This window comes from Engystomops pustulosus, chromosome 4 (assembly GCF_040894005.1).
Source record: "Engystomops pustulosus chromosome 4, aEngPut4.maternal, whole genome shotgun sequence".
NCBI lineage: Eukaryota > Metazoa > Chordata > Amphibia > Anura > Leptodactylidae > Engystomops > Engystomops pustulosus.
In genome coordinates, this window is record NC_092414.1 from 175,963,954 (window position 1) to 175,990,559 (window position 26,606).

The 26,606-nt window shown below is 42.7% G+C and overlaps 1 protein-coding gene across 4 annotated transcripts in view; it reads right to left on the reverse strand.

The window, feature by feature from the left end:
• Positions 1–24,859, reverse strand: part of PCSK6 (proprotein convertase subtilisin/kexin type 6) — a 131,725-nt gene extending 106,866 nt beyond the window's left edge. For all 4 annotated transcript variants that reach the window (XR_011855049.1, XM_072148621.1, XM_072148622.1 and 1 more), the window contains exon 1: positions 24,597–24,859. Coding sequence is in view for 3 of the 4 variants with exons in the window: in XM_072148621.1 (XP_072004722.1) it covers positions 24,597–24,752 (156 nt within the window). In the remaining variant the exon portion in view is untranslated. The remainder of the gene's footprint in view (positions 1–24,596) is intronic.
• Between the last annotated feature and the right edge of the window lie 1,747 nt (positions 24,860–26,606).

The window sequence follows — 26,606 nt, forward strand, 5'->3', positions numbered from 1 at the left end:
GACTCCAGTGCTGCTACCCACTAGGACGCCGTGGTAGGTTTCCTTCAACCACAGCTACTTTCACATTTCCTCAATGGTAGCCAAATAAAGTGGTCCAAGGGATTGCTCCCCATTAATCTGATTTTGGATAACTTAATTTAGTGCTTTATCAACATTGTGCTTTTTAAATGAAAACATTTATTAGAAACAAAAAAAAAAAGCAATACCGTAGTGTGTTTAAGTTTTTAAGCCAAAGCCACAAGTGAATTCAAAGGGCGTGGGACCTATAAAAGGACAAACTTTTACTTCTCCTTCCTGCTCACATAATATCTGACTTTAGCTCATAAACTGGAACAAAAATTGTAACCATCCACATAAAGTCTTATCAAAGTCTCTTGTTTCAAACAGAACTCAAAGCTGTCATAACAAATTACACCACCAACCAGTCACCAACTTGTTACCTACAGCATTGACAAGTTCCTGAAATCGTCTTTGCAATTTTTGGCAGACTTGGTATCATAAAGCAAATAAAATTTAATTGGATGCATGCTGAAGAAAAAAGTATGCTGTTCCTGCTTCATAAGGGTTGTGTTGACATTCCCAGCCTATGCAACATCTATCAAACCTGAAGGTCAGGCAGCCACCCCTGTGACTTCATAGAGGCACAGAAATACATTGATTTGAGTTCATTTCCTTATGGAGCCACACTTGCCAACTACTTGTTTGGGAACCTGTCAGTACCTCCGTTAACAGCTTAGTAATAGTTTGGGGACATAATTACTCATGACAGTATCCCCAGGGGAACGCAGTTAATAGTCATAACAGTAATATCAGAAGGGAATACCGGAACATTTCTGATGACCACATGCTGTATAACACACAGAGGACAGCTCAATACACTACACTTTTAGCAGATGTGGTAAGATTATACTTAAAGGGGTTAGGAAGGAATAAGAATGTTTAGCAGGATAAGTGTGTTACCCTAAGGTGGTCACCCATATTGTAATAGAGATACCCTTGGTAAACTTTCCCCTTCTGCCAGTCAGAGCCGCAGGTCACATGCACCGCCAGCAGCCGCTTTTGGAATTTGCCATGATCACGTGTCCTGCAGACTTCCATCGGGACAAGGGGCAGTGTGCGGTTACTCAGTGCATGCCCCCTCACAAATCACAGCTTGAAGTGATTTACCATGGCAAGTACAATATGGGTGACCCTATTACAGTACTGTACTCAGCTTTCTAAACTCTATTATTGGTGCCCAACCCCTTTAAACTGCCTCAGAGGTGTCTTATTCTGCATGACATGTGGTGTAATTTATGAATATTTGGCACATTTCCAGAACTTTAAGAGAACTTGGGCCATGATTTCTTCCACAAGGCCATGAACCTTTTTCATACACATCACATTTATTCAACTACAGAAATAACACAATATTCAGCTGGATAATCTCTGTACTTGTTGGATATTGTAAATGCCAGTGCAACACCCCTGCCAATGCATAGGCAGGCTGGTAGTTGCAAATAGCGCCCTCTCCAGGTCAGGAGCTGCTTGGGATATTGTGTAAATGCAGCTGTAGCTACTGCCTAATAAGGCAACAGTTAACATTGTGATATGTGATTGTCCAATGATGTTCTTGCAAAGCAAGCTGGAAGGTGATTGGAGAGGTGCTACCACCTGACCAGGGAGTATGTAATCCCCTGCTGGGCGGAAGCACATGGCCAGTCTGTTCAGAGCCTAGAGTCTGCAAACAGAACCAGACCTCATGGTCGGTCTGCCACAGCTGCTGTCCCAATTCCAGGAACTTCAAGTGCCTCATGCCTACTGCCCAGAAACTAGGGCAAATCTGGAGACTTAAGCCCAGAACTGAGCAACATCACCCGGACTCAGTACCATCTACTATCAGGCTGCGTGTAACCTTCCTGTGGACCGACTCTCCATGCCTCTTCCAGCTTGAGAATCTGGTGTTACACGTTTTTGCCCGTTGCCGATAAAGAACTGTCAACACCATGGGCCCCCCATCCATCAGATTCATCCTACAGACACCTCAGGGGTTGCCCTAGGGAGAAACCATTGCAGCAGCCTCGCCCTCCATATTTCTTACACACCACCTGCTGGAGATCTGCCAGGCTGTAGGTCAGCCCACCGGTCCTCATACCAAGCACCGTGACCACAGTGTGCCCCAGGCAACACAAGCCAGCCACTCTGGTATTCTGGGCCCCGGCTGCCCCCCGGTTCCCAGGAAAAGGCTACTGGATGTTGTACCAGCCCAATGACCCAAGCTATTTATTAAAAATTCTACAGTTTAATAATGAAATGGTAGAATCTCACTTTCCATCAAGACTTATTCCACTGTGGACATAAAAGGTAGGAAACAACTTTCCAGAAAAAAAGTTTTCCTGAAAGAAAATGGCTATAAACAGAAAAGAAACTTTCCCCTAAAGCTAGTGCCCATTTTTCACTATGAATCTCATTTTACTTCACAACTTGACTCCAATTTTCCATCATGTGTCTCCTTTGCCCCTGTGTGTCAAGCCATCATTAGAACCTTTTCTTTCATGTCCCTTTGCTTGGGAGCATCAGGAGGAGAATTATGACAAAATAAGCATCGGCGGTTAAACATGTCAGTGGAGGACCGTCCAGGGAAATCAAAGTGACAGTCAAGTCATGATATTGTTCAGAATAAGACGCTTGGAAGCAAGAGTGTCTGGATGACTGGAGAATTTACGGATTCTGCTGCTAACACTTCACCAACTTTTAAATATTCAATATTTTTGAGAACCAAGCGGAAAAAAAGGCAGTGAAAATATTAACATAATAAACTCTCCAGCAAAAGGAAAACACATAAATACTAAACTGCAGTCTATCCATTTTATTGGAAAATATGGAAATTGATTGTTTTAATATTTCCATGGCCACTGTACTTCCAACAAATACACGTCAATAAATCAATAATACAGGCAAAATTTGTAGTGCATCATACCAGAGAAACAACCCTTCACTTATCAGACTTACTGCTCCCCTAGACTCTAAGGCCTTTAGGCAGTCTGGAATTTCTGTTGACAGGCTGTCAGCTTACTGAAGTATTAAATTATAGCTGGCCACAGCAGTCTATGGAGAAGGAGGAGTAAAGAAGACATAAGCAGAACCACAGACATTGAGCTGCAGCAAATGGCACTTTTTTATTATTATTGTGTATAGGATAGGGAGTAGAAACTGCTGTGCTCTCTATGGGTTGTTTACACATAGGCTGGGAAACAAGTTTGAGTGGGTTCAATTGACCATCATGTAGATTATCAGCCATATAAAAACAAGGCATTGACATACTTTTCTTATTATCCTAAGTAGTAATTGAAAAGTTAAAGGGCATTTACATTTAATTTAATTCATTTGCCATTAAATGTAAACATTTCTTCAATTAGATGTTATTAAAAAAAATGTTCCTGTGTGATGTAGCCATGTTGTCCCTTAGAAACAAGATAGCTTCCTCGGATACGACCACCTCACATTCTGGCAGCGGTGGCCAGACATGGGCTATAGAGTCCTGCCTGACCACCAGGATTCAGCAATCATTACCACAGGACGGCTGTGCAACATGTAGTAACTCCTGGACATTTTATATACAAACAGCCTTTGTCTTTGTGCAATCACTCCAGCAGAGGTGGCCATATCTAAGGACACTGTCTTGTTTCTATGGGACTTTGTGACTACATTTATGAGAAATTATCTTCACGTGGGTACATTTTTATTCATAACATCTAATTGAAGAAATGTTTATATATGGCAGATTAATGAAACAGAATGTGAATGCCAAGACGAGAATACCCCTTTAAGGTGTACTTTAAACAGAAATGACCTAAACTATCAAAATCCACAAAGCAATATGACAGTTGCAGAGCTGTAATCTGATCTCTCTAGATTGCTACATGCCCACAATCTGCCCCTGCGTGCCTTTCGGTATGCAATATATAATATATAACCAAAGGAACGGTCATCCAAGACAAAAATTTAAAAGCGGTTTGACACAATTTTAGAGCCTATGGTAAATACAAATGTTAAAGTAAATCTGTCATTAAAATATGACATTTTAACCTGATGACAGGTTCCAATAGCATTTTTTAATAAAGATTGCACACATGATTTTCTAGCCCAGCTTCTCCATTCCTGTAAGTTATAAAAGTATATTAAAGTTTACCTGGCACCCCTGCCCGCCCAGTGAGGCACGGGGGCGTCAGCATCAACAGACCAAGTTCTTGTCTTCTTGAGTCGATCCTCCCTCTTCCTCACCCATTCCCCCTCCCCAATGCCTACATGGTCCAACCAAACCTAAGCAAACCTCACACTTGTGCAGTCACCTTAAGGAAAAGTTCTTTGGTGCCATCATGAGCAACACCTTGTTGACAATTTTTAACTGGAGTCTTGGTGGATAAGAACCTAAATAATTTTAATGTAGCTTTAAAGGACAAGATTATCCACAGCACCACCACATCTGGGTCTATAAACCCTGCATAGGGCGAAGCCGCGGTAGCCGAAACAAAAGCTTTTAATATCACTAGTCACATAATTCATGAGTTTATAAGAACATCGCGCCAAAACTGACAGCTCCCCAGCACAGCTAGGGTTATTTTCCCGCGCAGCACACTGTAACACAACACTAAGTGGATTTCAATGTCAGCAGATTTTATACCCAAGACACCGGGATTATTTGATCCGCTATTTCCAGCCCCACCCTTCACAAAACAAATCAGTGTGGTGTGACTAGAAAATGAACGTTTTTAAATTAAATATTGATTGAACGCAGGTTGCAGTTTTGCGGAGGTCCCAGATCTGACATTTCACATAATAATCACAAAATCCAACTTGGAGCCTTAAAGCTCATAAGCAGCATGGAAAATGCTATTCAGCAAGTGTGACAAACCCCTGATATAGCGCCTCTAGGGAAGAGACCATTATATCAATATCGGGCCTTAAACCACTCAGTCTGACCTCAGAAACCACTCAACATCTGGAAGAAGCCGCACAAGATCTCATTCATTTCTTTAGGCAATGAAATATGAAAGGAGATCATATTAAATATTACAGAGGTTCGTACTGAGACATGCACTTCAAGGGGCTGTCCAGATCTTGATGTTGTAATTTGTACATCCTCTGAGTATCCGTCACAGGGGTATAACTCCCTTTAATATTGAACGATTGTCGCTGTGATTCCTGAAGCTTCTGCTCTCTACATAACCATTAGAATCCTCAGGGTTCTGAATTACAGTACATATCAATAATCCGGGAGGACTGAGACATTAGGCTAACAACTAGGAAGGTCATTTAGTGTGCTCCTCAATACTACATTTCTCTTCAAAATTTCTTTTTAAAGAAATAGATTTTTAAAAATGAAAAAAAAAAAAAAAGTAGAATTCTTACATACCATACACTGCTGTTATTCTGGTTCCCTTATATATCAAGCTCATACAAAAAGAGTTTAACAAGTCTGACATCAAAATGTAGATTGGGGTTTTTGGACTTGGTCCCGCAAAGATTTAGCAAAATCTTACATTTTTGAAAACGAAGTAGGAAAGTCTGGTGAACAGATGAGCAACTTAAAAACTCATTCATCTCAATTCTATACCGTTCCCTGGACCTCATAAAGATGGTGGCACACCTTTCAAACGTGTTATTCCGTTCTTAACCAATGAATTCAGATCCCTGCTTAATGTGACCCTTTTCCGGTCCATATTCCACACATACACACAGGTTCAGGGACAGTGTAGAATCATGCTATTACCATCGACTGTCCAGGCTTGAACTGTCGCAGGCTCCGGTCCACTCTGGTTCCTTACACTCACCTCCAAACCCACTTGCTGTGGAATTGGCATAATTAGGAATGTAATAAAAATTCTTGGTGGTTTGCAAGTAATTGCAGTTATTGTAGGGATTAAACAGGAGAAAAGTGGCATACAAGCCCTGATCACTATCACCCACAGTATGGAAAATTGCCTGTATGAGAAATCTCCTCATATTGGGAAGAATAACAAATTCAAGTAGGTCACTGACATTCAATGTTCAAGACTTAGATAGTAAAAGAATTCTGCAACCAGTAAGCCCCTCACCATATCAGATTTATTGTGCAAAATTCTATCTTTAACACCAATTACAAAACATAACAGATGTACGGAGAGGCTTAATGAGCTGACTCCTCTCCATAAAGGTCAGGTGTCTGCTGTATTATACAGCAGACACCCGCCACTAACACCCAGAATTTGTGTAGGTGTAAAGTGACACAGGTGTACAGTCCTCGAAATGGCATCAATGAAATAAACTCAGATTCAGATTCAAAAATGACACCTTATCCAGCTGTGCCGATACTAAACGAATGATTGCCAGAATATGGAAACTTAATTTTTTAAATGTATTAAAAGAATAATAAATCATATATAAATTTGGCATCACTGTATTCATACTGACCCAAAGAATATAGGGAACGTGTCATTAGGACTGTACTGTGAAATATATAAAACGGAGACATTAGAAAATAGTGAACATGTGCTTTTTCATCAATTTTGCTGGATTTGGAATTTTTCTCCAGCTTCCCAAAACATTGCATGGAATATTAAAACTGCCCAACTAGGAAGACCAAATTGTTATGCACAAAACAAGCTCTCATACATCTCTGTAAATGAAAATATCAATTATTTGTGGGGAAGCAAAATAAACGCAAAAGCAGAAAAAGGCATTCGGGGGCAAGGATTTAACCCCTCAAGCCCTCTTGTGCATGGAACCGGCACGGCACCCACCTTGTTTGAGAAGATAGATTTGATGGTCCAGCCAGATTCCAAATAACTTCAATCTTTATTCTAATAAAATTCTTACATCCACAGTGTTACTCCTGTTTCCACATATTCCGTTACAAGCCACTTAAAGGAGTATGGGGAGGGCTCAAGACCTCTACGTACAGACCAGTATTTATGCATCTGTGCCGAACACCAGTGGTCAACGCCATCACTGATTATTGGTGTTAACTTTTTAAACACCACTGACAAAGCTGTTGATTGGGTAGGTGACGATCCCTTGCCTGCAATATATTGCAAAATACAATACAAAAATATTGCACTATATGGTAGTTGTGATCAGACCCCCTACAGTTCAAGAAAGAAAAAAAAAGAAAAAAAAACCCCCACACATCTGATTTCAACAAGGCAACCAGGCTGCTCACTACCTGATCCGCGTTCTAATGACTGGACTAATGACTGGACTGGTCTGATCAAACAAGCACCAGCCTTCCCAATGGGAGCCAGGGATGCTGGTAGAGGGTTCAGGATTTTAGGACCCTGATCTTAAACATTCCCCTTGTGTCACTTTACAACAAGCAGCATAAATAACAAAACTGCAAAAAAAGGAAGATGTCAAATGATTTCTTATGAAATGTGTTTATCTATTTCCATCGAATTTTTGGGGTATTTCCTACTTGCATGTCATTTTTCCTTTTATCAGATACTTTTACTTAAATTATAAGAACTTGGCAGAGCATGAACTTAAAGTGTGACAGATTTACCAATAAGGTCGTCACAGGCGGCTTGTGAACTAAAAACGTCTCGCGTTGATCCTACTCAGCAGAGCTTTAAGAGACTTCCAACCAGAAAATCGCTGCGCTTACGAGAGCCGAATCGCTCCCACAGTGACATTAAAATTCAGGCAGAGCGCTCCTTACCCCTCAGACAAGAGCACTTCAAGAACCCTGGATCTGAGTGCCTCTGCTATGAAAGGAGTGAATCTCTGCTCCCGTTCTGGTATGGCTCCCATGCAGCGCGTCACATTTGTTTTGGTAACAGAATAAAGCGCTGTTCAATCACGGCAGCGCAACGCCTGTCAGAGTCTGTTCCTTCTGAAGTTTTGGAAGGAGTTAACTCCTACGTTGATTGCCTCCTCACTTCTTATGAAACATCAAAAGGAAGATCGCACTTTCTTATATTTTTTGTAAATGAGATACCATGAGTTGGGTCTATTTAACAATAGTACTAAGGGTGTGTTTGCAAGTGTTTGCCTCTACAAGTTTTACACAATTTTTTTTTTTTTACATGTTTTCGTCAAGGGTTTGTAGCTTTAGAAGTGCCCTGAAACTGCGCATCTGACAAAAATTTTCATCCAAATGCCTCCCAATAATTGACATGAAATGTTTTCTCTCTCCAAACTATTGGGAGAAAAAAAATTATCTCATTGGTGGGGCCAAATGGGGTCCCCACTATCACAAGAACGGAGTTCAGAACAATGGGGGGTCCTCTTCTCACTAATTGAATGAAGTAGCATGTCGATCATGTGTCCTGCTGCTCAATTCAGTCTATAGGAGTTGAGAGTGGCACTCTCCAGCACTCTCATAGACAGTGGCTGACTGAAATCATCAAGACTCATATGCAGGGGCTTAACTACAGCGGTAGCAGCCGCTATGGGGCCTGCAGTGTCAGGGGGCCCCGTCATCCGACCTGACACAATAAAGAATGGAGGATATGCACCATTATATCTATATTGTACTGCACATGTCCAGCATAATATGTACATAACATGATGTATATATGCAGTATCTGTGATGTATATATGGTGTCTGTATACACTGTACGTGAGTATGTTGCATATGGCACTGTATGTGGCACTGAGTGTATTTATATGTGTGAGTATACTAATATGTATATTTTTTAAGTGGGAACGGGGGCCCCATGCAGTAGCCTGCTTATGGGCCCTCTAGTTATGCCACTACAGGCGGTCCCCTACTTAAGAACACTCGACTTACATACGACCCCTAGTTACAAACGGACCACTGGATATTGGTAATTTATTATACTTTAGTCCTAGGCTACAATAATCAGCTGTAATAGTTATCACAGGTGTCTAATGAATCTTTAGTGTTAAACCCAACATTTTTAAAATCCAATTGTCACAGAGACCAAAAAAGTTCTGGCTGGGATTACAATGAGAAAATATACAGTTCCGACTTACATACAATTTCAACTTAAGAACAAACCTACAGACCCTATCTTGTATGTAACCCGGGGACTGCCTGTACTCATATGGGGTAAAGTCTGAGGTAAAACTGTTCTAGTTGCCCATGTAAACCAATCAGTGCTGCGCTTTAATTTTATAAACAAATGGGTGAAAATGAAAAGTTGAATTATTCTTACCGTTAATTCCTTTTCCATTAGTCCACCATGACGGCCCAACACGGAGGATGACCCTTGACCCTGCAGGGACAGGAAGCGGAGAGGTTAAAACACCCCCCCTGCATCCACATACCAGTGGCTTCCAATAACGAACCTTGGCAGTGGATACAACCCATTTATTATATGTTACATTCACATACAATATAGTCATAAACATTCAATAGCAACAATATGACATAGGGTGGGAATATACATGGGCCGTCATGGTGGACTAATGGAAAAGGAATTAACGGTAAGAATAATTCAACTTTTCCCCTAGCGTCCCCCATGACGGCCCCACATGGAGACATAACAAATAATCATTTCCTTAGGGGGGGACAACAGCCTGTAAAACCTTCCTACCGAAGGCTAACTCTTTAGTACTCTAAGTCTAGTCTGTAATGTTTTGCAAAAGTCATATGGCTGGACCAGGTAGCAGCCCTACAGATCTCCTCTATTGATGCTCCTCTCTTTTCTGCCCAGGAGGTTGCCATGGCCCGAGTTGAGTGAGCCTTAACCTTCCCTGGAGTTTTTAATTTTTGAGTTGCGTATGCTGACTTGATGACTGATTGAATCCATCTTGCAATTGATGCTTTAGAGGCTTTTTTGCCTTTATTTCTACCCCCATATTGAAGAAGGATGTTGTGATCCTGACGCCAAGATTCAGTCTGTTTGAGATATTGCAACAGTGCTCTCTTAACATCCAAGGAGTGCCAAGCCATCTCTTTTGGATTCTTTGGTTCCTGGCAGAAAGAAGGCAAGATGATTTCCTGATTTCGATGAAAGTCAGATGAAACCTTGGGGATAAAAGTTTTGTCTAGCGTTAATGTTACTCTATCATTGGATATTTTTAAATAAGGTTCTCTAATGGAGAGGGCCTGTATCTCTCCCAAACGTCTAGCTGAGGTTATAGCTACTAGAAATGTAATTTTTAGAGTCAGATCTTTTATGCTAGCTGATTCTAGAGGTTCAAACGGGGGTCCCGTTAGGTAGTTTAGGACTAAGGAGAGATCCCAGGTAGGAACTCTTTGTTTGAGTTGTGGTCTCAACCTGGAGGTGGCCTTAATGAATCTCTTAATCCACCTATGTTCTGCGAGAGGTATATCGAAAAAAGCCCCTAAAGCTGATATCTGTACCTTTAGAGTATTGGTTTTTAGCCCCTTCTCAAATACTGCTTGCAGAAAATCCAGGACCTGAGAAATATTGGGAGATAATTGATTAGGGGTTACGGTCCCACAGAAGGATACAAATCTTCTCCATATTTTGGAATATATAGCAAACGTTATCGGTTTACGACTTGCCTTAAGTGTAGAGATCACACTGTCTGACAAGCCTTTAGACCTCAACAGTCCCCATTCAGGATCCAAGCCGACAGTTTCAGGTTTTGCGGGTCTGGATGGTATATTGGTCCCTGGTGAAGAAGGTCCTTCCGATATGGAAGTAATATTGGTTCTGCTATTGCTAACTCTTTTAGTGTTGCAAACCAATTCTTGCTCTGTCCGCGATGACTTTTTGTATCATCTTGGGTATCAATGGCATTGGAGGGAAAGCATACATTAGGGGTGCGTCCCACTTGTGATTGAACGCATCTTTCTGACTGATCGAAACGTCCCTTTGTAGCGAGAAGAAACGACCTGTTTTGGTATTCTCCTTGGTAGCGAAGAGGTCTAACACCGGAACTCCCCATCTCAGTGTTATCTGGCCATAAACTTCTTGGTTTAGAGACCATTCGTGATGGTCTATTAACCTCCGACTCAGGAAGTCTGCTATCCCATTCAGACTCCCTTTTAAATGTATCGCTGTTAGGGATAAGATGTTGTTTTCTGCCCAGGTGAAAATTTTTCTCGATAAACTCAACAGATCCTGACTCTTGGTGCCCCCTTGATGGCGGAGATACGCTACCGTCGTCACATTGTCGGAGTAGATCTTTATATGGGAGTTCTCCAAATATTGGGAAGCCTCTTTCAGTACTTCCCAGACCGCCTTCAATTCTCGGTAGTTTGAGGATCGTTTCTGAGTTGTCAAAGACCATTGTCCTTGAAGGTATCTCCCTTCCAGATTTGCTCCGCATCCTGACAGACTTGCATCCGTCTGGATGACCTTCACTGGCCAAGGAAACCAGTGAACTCCCTTTTTTAGATGATCTTCTTCTGTCCACCATGCTAGGGATGACTTTATGGATGGAGGTAGTTGGATTCTTTGATCCAGGTGTAAGGGATTCTTGTCCCAAGATGACAGAATCCAACTTTGAAAGGTCCTCGTATGACTCTGACACCATTGGACCGCTCCTATGCAGGCGGTTAGATGTCCCAACACTTTCATTGCCTCTCTTATTGTGCAAGACTGCCGTTGCAGAAATAATAGCATTTTTTGAATCATGAGGCTCCTTTTTTCCTCTGGTAGAAAGGACATCTGGAGACTTGAATTCAGTTGTGTCCCTAGAAAGATAGCTACTTTGTTTGGGGTGAGCTTGGACTTTTCCCAATTGATGATCCACCCCAGTTGCTGTAGGGTTGAAATCGTTAGATTCCTGTGTAAGATCAGCTCTTCTTCTGTAGTCCCAATTATTAGTAGGTCGTCCAGATATGGAATGATCTTGATGTTCTTCATTCTCAAATGGGCTATTACTTCTATTATAATTTTTGAGAAGGTTCTTGGGGCTGATGAGACTCCGAACGGTAAAGCCCTGTATTGGAATCTGTATATCTCGTCTGTTGGAGAGGGAATCGCAAACCTGAGGTATTTTTGGGACTGCAGACAAATGGGTACATGGTAATAGGCATCTTTCAGATCTATTGTACATAGGAGTGCATGCCGAGGGATGAGATTGGTGGCTGAACTGACCTTTTCCAACTTGAATTTCCTGTAGAGGATAAATCTGTTTAGCGACTTCAGATTGAAAATAAGACGGAAGGAACCATTTGGTTTCTTTATCAGAAATAGAGGGCAGTAATGTCCGGTCAATGTTATATTTCTCGGTACTGGTATTACAACGCCCATCTCTTGTAGTTTCATGACTTCCTGCCATAATTGAAGAGAGAGAGACCGATTTTGCAGATTTGTTACTACAAATTTCTTGGGAGGAAGGGCTGTTAACTCTAATTTGTAGCCATTCTTCAACAGATTCAGGACCCAAGTATTTGATGTTATTTCCGTCCACTGCTGGTAGAATCCCAGAAGTCTTCCCCCCACTCTGGCGTCATTGTCTTCTGAACGGTTGAGTTGCATTACTGGAGCTGAGGAGAAAACCTCTTCCTTTTCCTCCCTTGGAATAGCTCCATCTCCCTTGTTTGCCTTTCCCTTTATAGGGAAATTTCCTTTCTCTTTGTTCACGAAAGGGTTGTTTCTTGGGAAGAGCTTTCGTCTCCGGAAACCCTTTCCTCTTGTCTGCAGCCTTTTCTAGAATATTATCTAGCTCTGGTCCAAAAACATATTCTCCCTGGAATGGGATACCACACAGTTTGGATTTGGAACGAAAGTCCCCACCCCATTGTCTTAACCATAGCGTACGCCTGGCTGAATTTGAGAGGGCGCCTTCCTTCGCGCTAAACCTTACTCCTGCTGAAGCATCGGCTATAAATGCTGTCGCAGATTTTAAAGTTGGTATTGTATCCAAGAGGACATCTCTCGGTGTTCCACTTCTAATATGGCTTTCCAACTCCGACAACCAGAAGAACATTGTACGAGCTACTGATGTTGTCGCTATATTGGTTTTAAGGTTTAACATGCTAGACTCCCAGGTTTTCTTCAATAAGCTGTCTGCTTTTCTATCTAATGGATCCTTCAATTGTATCGCATCTTCAAATGGGAGATCCGTCTTCTTTGCGATTTTAGTTACCTGTATGTCTACCTTCGGAGGGTTATCCCATAGGCGAGAATCCTGCTCATCAAATATTAACCGGTTCTTAAATTCTCGGGATACCGAAAACCTGTTCTCTGGTTCTCTCCATTCTTCCAAGATTAACTGTTTTAATGTCTCATTGACTGGAAATACCCTCCTTTTTGTTTTTAGAATGCCAAAAAGTTCATCCTGAACTGATTTGGTCTCTTCAATATCCTCGATTTTAAGCGTATCTCGTACAGCTTTTAGGAGGTTATCTAAATCTTCAGATACAAACATATATTTTGATTCCATTTTACATGCTGAGGAGGAAGGAGGTGGTTCCATTTCAAATAGCTCCATATTTGATGTGGAAGCCTGTTCAGACTCGGAATCTGATTCTGATAAGGATTCTACCACTCTAGGCCTTTTGCAAGGTGGCTGTAATTGTGGAATCAATGCAGAAATGGATGAAGATACTGATGTCTGAATTTCACTCTTTATGAATCCCTTCATTTCGTCCATAAATGACGTTCTTTCTTCTCGCATTAACCCTCAATACATTCTTTGCAGATTGGTTTTTTGTAATTAGGTGATAGTCTATTGTAACACATGTTGCATCTTTTAGCGGATGCTCTTTTCTTCTCCACCTCTTTAGTCTTATCCTTCTCCTTAGGATCCTGCTAAAGAGATGGAGATCAGGAATTTCAGAAAAAAAAAAAAATTTTTGGTAAAGGAGGGAAATCCCCCCCGTCCCCCCAGATACCCCCGAAACCACTCACAGGAGTTATAGACGGGGGTTCTGGTAGTGTTACATCCATAATCAGGGATTCCATGCCTTCAATCTAAACAGAGTATCATACATTTAGATAACTTCAAACATAATATGTACTACAATAAGACAAGACCTGACCTTATACAGAATTTTGCCGAAATAGGCCGCACCTGTATGACAAAATAAGGCATTTAGACACTGTACCGTGACATTAAAGGCATAGACCTGAAAAGTACCTTACACCCACTGGTTTAGGAGTGTCACCACCGAGTCACCGCTGATGTAATCCTATAGACCTCAGAGCAGCGTGCAGCTCGACCAGCGCTGGCTTCAGGAGTAGATCCTGTAGACCTCAGATCAGCGTGCGCCATTTTTTAAATCTTTGGCGCCCTGTGCCAGCCTTCAAAAGGCCCGATACATTACTTCCGGTGAGACGCGGTCCACCGGAAGTTGTCATCGAGCTCCCGACACGCGGCCGGGAGCACCAAGATGGCGGTGCCGGGTGTCTTTGGCTTCCCGGAGCCGCAGGCAGAGCCGGCAAGAGACTGCGTGAGACCAGAAAGAGTAAGCCCGGCGCTGATCGCGATCCCCAGATCTCTTTGGATGAAGGTAAGTACCCGCTCCTAATGTAAAAAGACTCCCCCATACAGTCCCACATGGCGGAGACCGGAGGAGTACTCTCCACTCCCTGCCCGTGTAGGGACAGGAAGCCACTGGTATGTGGATGCAGGGGGGGTGTTTTAACCTCTCCGCTTCCTGTCCCTGCAGGGTCAAGGGTCATCCTCCATGTGGGGCCGTCATGGGGGACGCTAGGGGAAAGCTGCCATGAGGAACTAGAACATTTCTGCTCTCAGACACTTCTGATAAATCTTCCCCATAGTCTTGCGCCAGGGACGCACGCTCTACTTGCCGTTTCTTTCAATAAGTGAGAATGGGATCCTGTTCTCATGAACTGCAGGGGTCTGTTTGCAGAGGGTCTCAGCTGTCTAACCCCCACTGTGGATAGGGGATACCAATCACAAAAATCTGTATAAACCCTCTAAAGTGCTTACCATATATCCGAGTCAAGTGGACCTGCTTAATTGCAATTCTTTGATGCCACACTACATTGGATGTTTGTTTACTTGACAGAATGATAAAAAAAAAAATTGAAGAGAAATTTCAGCAACACATCTGCCATGTGTGAAAAATAGAAAACTTGTCGCCTGAAGACTGAACATTATTTTCCCTCTAATGGCTATTTATACACTTACTGTATACACATCTATCTGCCCCCCTCCCCCTTACATTTCTTGAACAGCATGAACTTTCCATATTCACTTTGTTGCTCTTTTTTCTAGTTTGCCCGTTTATATAAAACTGCATTGGGCTATGCCAACGTAGTAATATCCAGTACAGTATTTATATCAACCAGCAATGGAATCTACTGAGATAAAATAGAATGGACAGATTTTTACCTCTGTCTTGGACCCAGTACTGGTTTTGGCTTATAAATACACATAAAACAACAAACAAAAACGCATTAATGAAAAGGATCCTATACAAATATATGCAATTATCAGAACAAGTCTATACTAATCCATATCTTATAAACGTACTTGTGCCAATAATTACATATTACTATATGACCCTCCTGATTCTGAAGTACCCAGAATTGTATCTGTAGCACATTTTGGTTTTTCATCATCTGTTGTTGTGAGGTCTTTTTGGTATTGATAATATCCTATACCAGATGAGGTTACACTTAAAGGGATATTCCCACAAAGACAGGATTCTTAAACATACATATATACGTACGTATAACATGTTCTCATGTGCGCACAGAACTAGATTGATCATAATGCGTCTGCTTAGAGAGTCCCTGTCCACACCCTGGCATTTTGCACTGAGCAGCCTAGGGAGTGATAGGAGCTAAAACAGAAATAAAACTGTAAAATTTTAAAGTAAGGGGTTAAAATGATTATTGTGTTATCACCAAGGGATTGAAATTGGAGAATTTTCTTTCATGGAAAACCCCCTTTAAGCTTAGTAATGTAGTTCTATTTCCAGAACTTCTGAGTCTAACATTCGGCTTTCTCTGGGATTGTCCTCCTGTAGGTCCCAACAGTCTGATTAACACCTAACAGATTGTTATTCCCTATCCACAGACAACTTTGAGACAACCTTTATAATGCTTCCAATGTGCCAAATATAGTTGCTATTGGTCCACTGTCATGCCCAAGGTATGATTCCAAAGATTATACTTTGCTGAAATAATTTAAAGTGATAACATTCCCCTGACCTATTAGACCGTTGGTTCCAAGACCAGAAGATGAAAGACTTAAGAGGCTTTCTCCAGTCCTTCTGGATGTTCCAGCTGTCAGAACATTACTCCATCGCTCAAATTTGGGATAACCCCTAGAATGCTTCTGATGTGCCAAATAAAGTCATACAATCAAGTCCACTGCTGTGTCCAATGTGCAATTAAAAAGATTAAACAAATTTATTTTAATTCATTGTTTACATAGGCCATAAATAACCCTTTCATTTCTGTTACTAATTGGAAATCTGGACTCTAAACCATGTTTTAATGTCTTTATTAGAGCTCAGCGGACTAAAAGTTTTAATTCTGGTTCGGCTGCACCCCCTGGTCAATCATAGCCATGGCTAGTAGCAAGGGGCATCAGTTTGCCGGATTGGCCATTCATCCGCCAGTCCAGCAACACATCCAGTTTGTATGGCCAAACCCAAACGGCGAAGCTGAACTAAAACTACGGTTCTCTAGTCTTGATGAATAGTGGATGATGTACATGTCCTTATCAATAAATCATTGGTCAATTGAATAGATCTTTGTAGATATTCTAAGAACTATGCTCCCAATAATAAAAAAGGGGAAAGAACAGATTGATTCTTAATAATGTGTTTGTAGATGGACAGGAGCGTGAGCTGTGGTGTAATAAAGTCTGCTTTGCTTGGACTGCTCTCAGCACAGATAGAGCTATTCATGACAAACTGGAACATTTCAAGATCAACAGATTCCTTGCCACTGAAAGTGCAACATTTTATAAATTATTTTCAGCTAAAAAAAAATAAAGATAGAATCGCCCCCACAGAGTTGTATTCAGTGTACACTGGTTTGAAGGCTTAGGATCCAGGCTATGGACATTTTATTAATTTCCCATGAATACAGGGATATTTCCCACAGGATTGTGCCTAACTTGCTGATCGGTGGAGGTCTCAGTGAAGAGACTCCCACAGATCACGAAAACGAGGGATCCAATGGGGTCCAACGTACCTCAGTAGGACCCCTCATCGCTCCATGATCTTCGTCAACTCCATAGAGATGAATGGAGCAGAGCTGTCTTGCACGGCCGTCTGCTCCCGAAGTCTCATGGAGCGACAAGGGATGCGACTGAGGTACATGGGACCGCATTCGACCTCTCATTTTCGCGAAAATGTGCGAATGCTCCCAAATATCGCACCCCCGCTCAAAAAAAATACGGATGCATGTACCCTACTGTGTGCCTAAAGAAAGGCGAGCAACCAGAGCAGGCTCTGCGGGAGGTGGTACGGATAACATGCAGTGTCGGCACAGCCCCTAGAATGAAGAAATCTAGAAGGGAAAACGTTGCAGGAATTAATCTGGCTAGACAGACAACATCAGAAAAAAAACTAGCAGCAGGTTACAACTACTGGAAATGAATGACAAACTTATGCAGCCTCCCCCACCAGGGCCTAGCCCTTCATCGTGTGGCTAGAGGAACCTGTGGCCCAAAATACCAGAGTGGATGCCTTATGCGGCCTTGGGCACACCATGGTCACTGTGCTTGGTATTGGGTCCAGAGGATGGGTCTACAGCCTGGAAGGTCTCCAGCAGGGGGTGTGTGCAAGAATAGTGGAGGGAGAGTCTGATGGAGCTTCAACAGCAGGCAACGGCCTAAAGTCAGCAGCAGGTTCAGCAGACTGGAAAGCTGGTAGAAGATAGTAGGTTCACCGGAAGGGTTGCTCACAGTCTTGGGCACACTACATCAGGCTGGGTTGGTAAAGATAGAGCAGAGTCTGGGTGGTGGACCTCTGCTCTGGGACTTAGTCTCCTGACTGCTCCAAGGTATCACGCAGCTGCTTCCTGGTAGTGTATCTAGAGGGCAGCTCTGCGGGAGCTGCACACTAGACTTGCTTCTCACTCTGTTTCCAGAATATACCAACTCTGCAAGACCAAAAAGACTAAAGACCCTGTGCTCCTGCCCACAAGGGGTTTTTCTACTCCCCTAGTGAGGTGGCAGCACTGTCTAACCAGCTTCTAGCTTGCTTTACTTTAAGAACACAGCATATAATTGGTTGTGGTTCAGGCTGCAATTACTAAGTATTCCCCTTTTGGAGACCTCCTATCGAGGTGATCAGTCTCCCTAGACAGCTCCTTACACGGAGAGGGTGCTATTTTTAACAACTACCCAACCTATGCATCGGCAGGGTTGTTGCACTTAGTTCACCATTCTCTCAAAGTAACCGCTAAAAAGATCAACCAAAAGCCACTTACCCGATCAGCCCCCTGACATCAAACTTTAGATGAATGAATTCATAAATATAACGAGCAACAAATATATCAGAATAAAAACAATCCCAGCATAAATGGCACTACATAATACTTTAGATTTCAGATATTTGCCCCAGCATATGAACAAATCCAAAAAGGTAGAGTCATGAGCATCGATTTGGGGTCCACAATAATATGCCAATATATAACATTGATTGCAAAGGATAAACTGTACAGCACCTTAAAAAATGCCATTAGCAAAAAAACACCAATAGATTTCTCATTAATCTAAAGGGCCGATGAGTGTCACCAAATGCCCCATATTACTAATGGGCACAGATCTGTTCTCCTTTAATTGGCAGCTCCAAGATCAATGATCACTGTTCATATGACAGGCTGAAAGGTGTGGATTCTCATACGGCTGCAAATGTCAAATGAGGCCATGGGTACAATGTCAGTTCTGGTCTAGGTGTGAGACGTGACGATGTTCTGCTCTGTAGCATACTACTATGTAAGTGAATAGAGAATTGAAAACCCAATTCACAAAGTGCAGACAAAAAGTCACAAACTACAGGGTTCCTGAGGATTTTCAATTTCACAGCATTAACTATTCTGCAGCGAATTTCATCAAATATTTTACCTCAGCCACCGCATATTGTGAACGCCAAGGTCAATTTCACACTCAAGCTCAGAAGAACAGAATGCCAAATGTAGTGAATTTGTGGGGAACGTCTCGCCGCCAAAACTGCCCTGTGTGAACATACTCCAAGGTATGAACTGTCCTCCTCATGAAAACAAGTTACAGCTGCATTTACGCTGATGTCTTTAACCCTTTAAAGGGAACCTGTCGCAAGGGACCTCATTTTCACTAAAGACGGGTTGCAGAAGCCCATTACAGCTACATTGCAATTATGCCTTTCTGTTTTCTCTAAGCATTTGCATTACAATATAATTGTGTGTTATAACTTACCTTGCACCCTGACAGAATCCTCTGTGTAGTCCCAGGGGTTGGGCTTTTGTTTGGATGCATTTCAAAAAACAACATGTGACTTGTCTACTCAGCTCTCAGCCCGATCTTTGCGCTCCTGTACAGCTCCTCACTCTCCCACTGATGTCAGCTCACCAGACTGAACTCTGTGAAGTAGCAGGAGGAAGGAGCTGTACAGGAGCACAAAGGTTGGGGCTGAGAGCTGAGCAGTCAGCAGCACAGACAAGTCACATGTTTTTTTTAAATGCATCCAAATCAAAGCCCAACCCCTGGGACTACACAGGGGATTCTGTCAGGGTGCAAGCCAAGTTATAACAGTCAATTATATTGTATTGCAAATGCTGAGAGAAAGCAGAAAGGCAGATTTGCACTGCAGCTGTAATGGGCTTGTGTAACCTGTCTTTAGTGAAAATGAGATCCCTAGTGACAGGTTCCCCTTAAGGACATGAACTTGAATCTTAAGAACATAGACATTTTCATTGTTTATTTTGTATAATTTTCAGGATTAGCAGGATCCAATAGTTGGACATGGCCTTGGACACCATCATAAACCATCATAAACCCCTTAGATGCTGTGATTGCCCTGAACTATGGCAAATGACAGGATAAATATTGATCACAGAGATGGCAATAGGGCTGTAGCGATTTGATTAAAAGGGTTGACGACTTTACCTGTGTTTTGTAACATGTGTGTGTAAGTGTGGTGGTAAGATATTAGGTAATTGACATGATCTGTATGAAGCCTCCTGTCTTACCTCATCAGCCTGATATTCCTGACCATAAAATGGCCACAGATGAAGGGTCATGTGATTTCCAACTGTCAATGAACAATTGCCCATCAAACACCTTGATCTTATAATCATGAATAGTATCATAATGCCCTGGCAGGGCGATTGCTCATTTACAGATAAGAGATCACATGACCATCCATCTGCAGCCATTTTATGGGCAGGAATGTCTGGCTGATGAGATAAAAGACAGGAGGCTTCACCTCACATAACAAGAAAGTGGGGCAGAACTTTTAATATAAGTATATTGGTTAATTGCCTAATATCCTGCCCCCACACCAACACAAGCATTACAAAAATACAACCCCAAAAATTGTCCAACCCCTTTAAGGCCGAAATCTCAGCTCAACATTTCAGCATCTCACCATCTTTTTGATGAATAATATATATAATAGCGCTGCCCTTAGCACCCACCCCCCAACATTATAGTATTTCATACGGTGGGAAGGTGTTAAAAAGAAACCTGATGGCTCTCCTTACAGGTATGCATTAATACATTTCGCACAGTAGGCAGAATCAGGTCCAATCACCAACAACTATGATAGGCCAACCTTCTAAAGATCACTACTGAAGATAGAGGTATACCAAGACCAGCAAAGTATCACAGGTGAGCTATGCCCTGGTCAAGAATTTAGAAACTGGAAGTCATGTTATTCTTTCCAGGTGATGTTAAATAAAATAAGTAACATAATAGGAAAACTGCCTTCAATGACCCCTGTGATACATAACATTCCAGAATTTAGAAGAAGGGTTCACCATGTGTAAGAATATCTGAGAATGCTATCATAATACACTACATACAGTAATACAAACCTACATTATCTTCCAATGAAGCAACTCTCAACAGGGAATTGCCAGTCAAAAAAAACTAAAACAAAAAAAACACCCAATGCATAAAGCTGGAGATATTCACTGTTCAGTTTTGTCTCCCATCTCCTTGCTGGATTGAAATGGGAACTTCACAAGCCGCAAACTTGGTGACAGAATTTCTCTAACATACACACACTGACACATCTCCATTCACATGTATGAATAAATATAGTCACAAATTTCATATCTGCCACAAATGAACATATCCTTACTGACAGGGTGATCAAAACACAGGTTTAAAGGAAATCTATCATGTGATTTCACCTCTACAAAGCTCCAACACCACTTTGCAGAGTTTAGCATCCACATTGCAGTCACACATTATATTGATGAATAGCAGGCTACTTCTGTTAAAAAACTTAAAGGGGTTGTTCAATTTCAGCAACAAAATGTTATTGTTTGTATAAAGAAAAGTTATACAATTTTCCAAAATACTTTCTGTATCAATTGCTCACAGTTCTCTAGATCTCTGCTTTCTGTCCGTCCATAGAAAGCTTCATTGTTTATTTCTAGTGGACAGAATTCTGACCACGGTCACACAGGTACAAGGCTCGTTATAACCCAAAGCTGTGATCACTCTGATATTAATGATCTGTGTGACCACTGTCAGATTTCTGTCCACTGGAAGAAATCATAGAGGCTTTCTATAGAATGACACCAAGCAGAGATCTAAAAAACTGTAAGGAAGTATATTTGAAAATTGTACAACTTTTCAGTATACAAACAATAAGATTAATTTGCCGAAATGGGAATACCCCTCTAACTTCATACTTATGTAAATTAGGCAGAAGTGCTTTAGGTGGAGCTTTACCAGAGCCCCTCTGAGCTATAGCTTCATTGGCTAATACACCCCCCCTCATCATCACTTCTTTCAAGCCTGCTCACCCAAGCACAGCTTTCCCTTGGACGTCTCCAAACTGCTGAGCTGCCGCCTAATACCCACTCTTCCGAGTGCGCTTGCACAGGACTTGCCAAGACCACACTCACTTCTCTCGGAGGAGGAACAAGCGTGTTAGAAGTGCTGTGGGGTTTCCGACGGGGCTCTGATATCACCCCCTATCTCCCAACGCACTTCTGCCCAATAGAACAATAGGTTATATATCAGAAAGACTGCTCTTCTTTAATATATAGAAGTTATAGCTGCAATGTGGATGCTAACCGCTTACCTCAAAGTAGAGGTGGGGCCATTTAGTAAGGGAAATTATATGATAAATTTCCTTCAAATACTCAGATATCATGTATATCTTAAGAATAAACCAGAGCTACACCACACAATTTTATAGTTCTGTCCACATCTGAAAGGAAATCTACCATCAAAATCAAGTATGAGAAACCAGAGACACTTACTTATGGGGACCAATAACTAAAGTAAATAATAGCCAAAATCTGTTCTTGATCCCTTACAGAAAATCTAACACCAAAATCCATCATAATAAACCAGGGACACTTACTCATAGATTCAGGCACCGTGACTGTGGTAATCTTATATTTGTTATCCACAGCCTCCATCTAAAATCAACTCTGGGGGCATCACCAGAGCTCCTCTGTGCAGTAACTTACACTGCACAAGGAGCACTTCCCCCTCCTATTGCATGCTCAAACTTCCTCTGCTGCTGTAAGATTACATCAGGCAGTGGGAAGGAGGAAGTACTGAAGGAGCAGGGGAAGGGGAGACAGTGTAACAGCCTGTGAAGCTGCAACAGTCCCTCAGATACATTAGCATAATTCTAAAAGTTGATTTTAGAAGGAAGAAAGCCATGGATAATATACATATAATTAGATTGCCAGTGTTATGGTGCCTGGATCTATAAGAAAGTATCCCTGGTTCATCATAATGGTACATTTCTTGAAATAAAATAGTACCCAGCCCAATTACATAAGTAAAGTAAGTGCATATGTAGTAGAAATTTCTGTCCCATTCACCTTGCAAAAAAATCTTATCCTTGTTGTAAAAACAACCTTGTCTAACAAATGGAATGAATTTCCAGATACTGAACCGCAACATGTGAATGTCCCCATAAAGTCATCTATACAACCAGATTATCCTATAATAAGAGACTTTCCCCCTCTCACAGCTGCACAGATGACAATGAATAACAACATTCACCAACATTTATTATAAACATTAGAACATTTCTTCCATATAGAAAACTTTTACTCTGTCCACATAGGTGCTGCACTAGAACAATTCTTAAGAAAGGTCTTTCCAGAATTAAGAAAACATGGCTGCGTTTCTCCAAAAATAGTACCACACCATGTCTGTCTGAGTAGCCGAATTTATATCAATGCAACTGAACAGAGAACCATGGGACAGGCGGGGCACAGTTCTGGGATGATCGCAGCCATGGTTTCATGATCCCGCACAACCACTTTAATTGTTTACCTCTTGACAAATGTATCTATAAGAGGCTCCTGGTGCCATCAAGACCATCACAGGTCAGAAGGTGGTACTGCACTTAAAATAAATCCAAAAATCCCCCAAACTTGCATAAACAGATCCTTAGGGACCCCATTTGGATCCATCAGGATTCTGTTAAAGCATTTTGCTAGAATGATAAAACTTAAGTTATCCAAAAATTTGTATCTACACCACAGTAAACTCCTATTGGTTTTAGGGTTCCTGCCATGAGCTCCACATCAAAATTACCCAGATTATTGGATTCTCCCAACAAGTATTCTATGCTTTGAGTAAAGTATCTGTGCACATTTGACGGATTGTTACTAGTTATATCAATATTTAATAGTGATGCGTCATTATACATGGAGAGAGATAGATGTTGCAGTTCATCATAATCAGATAGCAGAATATTACCCCATAATAGGAAGCCACCACACTCCATTATACACAATGGGTCAATTGTGATCTATAAAAGAAACCATCAACATTTCTCTTCCTATAAAAATAACTTTTTTTTTGGTTACTGAACATTAATTCGTTAGTCGTAGGCACCAGGTTGAAAACACTGCTATGACGGAACAGAACATGCAAAGTTGGATGGAAATGTGACTTTACTCATTGCCCATAGGGATCCATGTAGTACAGATGACTATCAGTCATGGTCTATAGCACATAGATCTGGCATCGGTCTTTCCACTCTAATCAATAAGTGATATGTTAAAAACGGTTCCGACTAGGACCTGCTCTACTTTATAACGGATCAACCACACAGTCCCTTAAAATAATGCCCACGGGCAGTGATCCATTCAAAGCTATTGCGTTTAGAGCAACCGAAGGGGGATTTCCACTGCTCTTAGTGATCGTGTGAACTTAGTCTTCGGTGAATCTGCCCAACACAATTATAATATAAGTGATCCAAGAGCCCAGCAGCTCATCAATCATAACCATCACCATGACCTGTGTCTAGGACATCATACAAGTAAATAATCCCATGGATTATTCATCACACATACACAAGGATAACATGGAGAGGAGGAGAAATACTAAACTCCTAAAAACCAAGCACTAGAAGAGAAAAGTGAGACAATTCGGAAAATACATAATAGATGGAGCTGATACAAAGATCAGAATTCTCTACACCGATTAGTACAAATTTCAGGTGAGACAATCCGAGACTTCCAGGAGACATCATCCCCTGGAGCGGAAAGTAGCAGAGGACGGAGTAAAGTTTGAGCAGGAGATGGCATGCAGACAGGCACTGCTACATACTACCCGGGTGTGATGCCCACCTGCCCCATGTTCAGATAGCCGTATTTGGCAGCCAGTTCCGCCGCTTTCTCGGGTCCCCCGGGCACTCGTACAGCCCAGTGGTTGGAGTAGACGGTGCGGGGAAGGGGAGCCAGGCAGCCGGGCAGGAGCAGCAGCAGGAGCGGAGCTGACAACATGTTGGGAGTCACCGGTAGGTCGCGGGCTCTGCTATCCGCTCACAGGGAGCTCTCAGCGGACACTCACAGAGGAACTCCCCGGCTCCGAACATCTGCTGGAAGCCGCGCTCCGCAGCCTGCTATTTGTCAACTCGTCAGCCAATCAGGGCGCAGACCTGTGCACGGTGCGAACAGAGGGCGGGGCTATGGGAGAGGCCGGGTCCCGGGCAGCGTGAGGAGGCGGAGTCATTGTGGGTGAGGAGCGCTGGGAATACGTGACTTCATTCATAAATGGATGTGGGATTATGTGCGGGATTAGCAGGGATTATTATCACAATTACAGCAAGGAAAACATCTAGTCTGTAGTAGAGGTTCCTGTGTAGACTGCTGCAGATGGCACAGTTTGCACACTGTGGGTGACTAATACATGGATGGAAGTAGAGGTTGCATTCACAGCTGCACAAGTGTCACAGATGCTTGTACAGGCAGTTTTACTCCTATAAAAAGTCCCATGCGGATTAATCCATATGATAGTTTTCTCCCTATGCCAAGCCATGAGCTGCAGCCTCTCCATGTTCTTCCACTGCTGCAGCTCCTGGCCTCATAGAAGTTCATGTGACAGGAGCTTCAGCGGTGAGGCCAGTTTTCCACGTGGAGTTTTTAAACACATCCCAAACGAGGGGGTTTGACCAAAACCCACGTGGGAAGGCGCCCTGAGGAGCCCTGCACATCCCCACCACTGTGTGTGCTCCTACAAACAGTACCATTGGCGGGATTGTGCTGTCAGTGTGACAACCCAGTACTGTACTTTCACAGGGGGCTGATACAATCTCTATGGGGCAGGTTTACTTACCCGGTCCTGTCGCGATCCCCGGTGCATTGTCCCATGAGGATTTGGGTCTGCCGGGATTCACTAAGCTCGTGCGCCCGAGTTCCTGCATCCTTCGCTTCCGCGCGGAGGTCCGACGGAGTTCACCTGCTTCTTCCAGGTGCATGTACCGTATATACTCGTGTATAAGCCGAGTTTTTCAGCACAAAAAATGTGCTGAAAAACGTCCCCTCGGTTTATATACGAGTCAATACTTTAAAAAAATAATTAAAAATGGACTAAAAAAAAAAACGTATTTACTCACCCTCCGGTGGCCCCGATGCGCAGCGCTGCTCCCCCGATGTCATCGCGGCTCATCTTCAGGCTTCCCAGCTCCTCTTCTTGCTTCCCCGCCGTCTTCTGTCTTTAACATCTTGCTGGGCGCCGCCATTGTTCTTCTCCTGTGCGGTGCCTAGTATGACGTCAGTAGCGGCGCGTCATACTAGGCGCCGCACGGGAGAGAACAGTTGCGGCGCCCAACGCGATGTTAAAGAAGACAGAAGACGGCGCGGAAGCCAGAAGAGGAGCCGGGAAGCCTGAAGACGAACCGCGATGACATCGGAGGAGCAGCGCTGCGCATCGGGGCCACCGGAGGGTGAGTAAATAAGTTTTTTTTTTCTAATTCTGGGCTGACTGTATACTAGTGGGGGGACGCTGTATACTACTGGGGGGCAGGCTGGGGTGGCTGTATACCACTGGGGGCACACTGTATACAACTGGGGGCACACTGTATACAACTGGGGGCAGGCTGGGTGGCTGTATACTACTGGGGGCATGCTGTATACTACTGGGGGGCAGGTTGGGGTGGCTGTATACTACTGGGGGCTGGCTGGGCAGTGCTGTATACTACTGGGAGCAGGCTGGGCTGTGCTGTATACTACTGGGGGCTGGCTGGGCAGTGCTGTATACTACTGGGGGCTGGCTGGGGTGGCTGTATACTACTGGGAGCAGGCTGGGGCAGGCTGTATACTACTGGGAGCAGGCTGGGGCAGACTGTATACTACTGG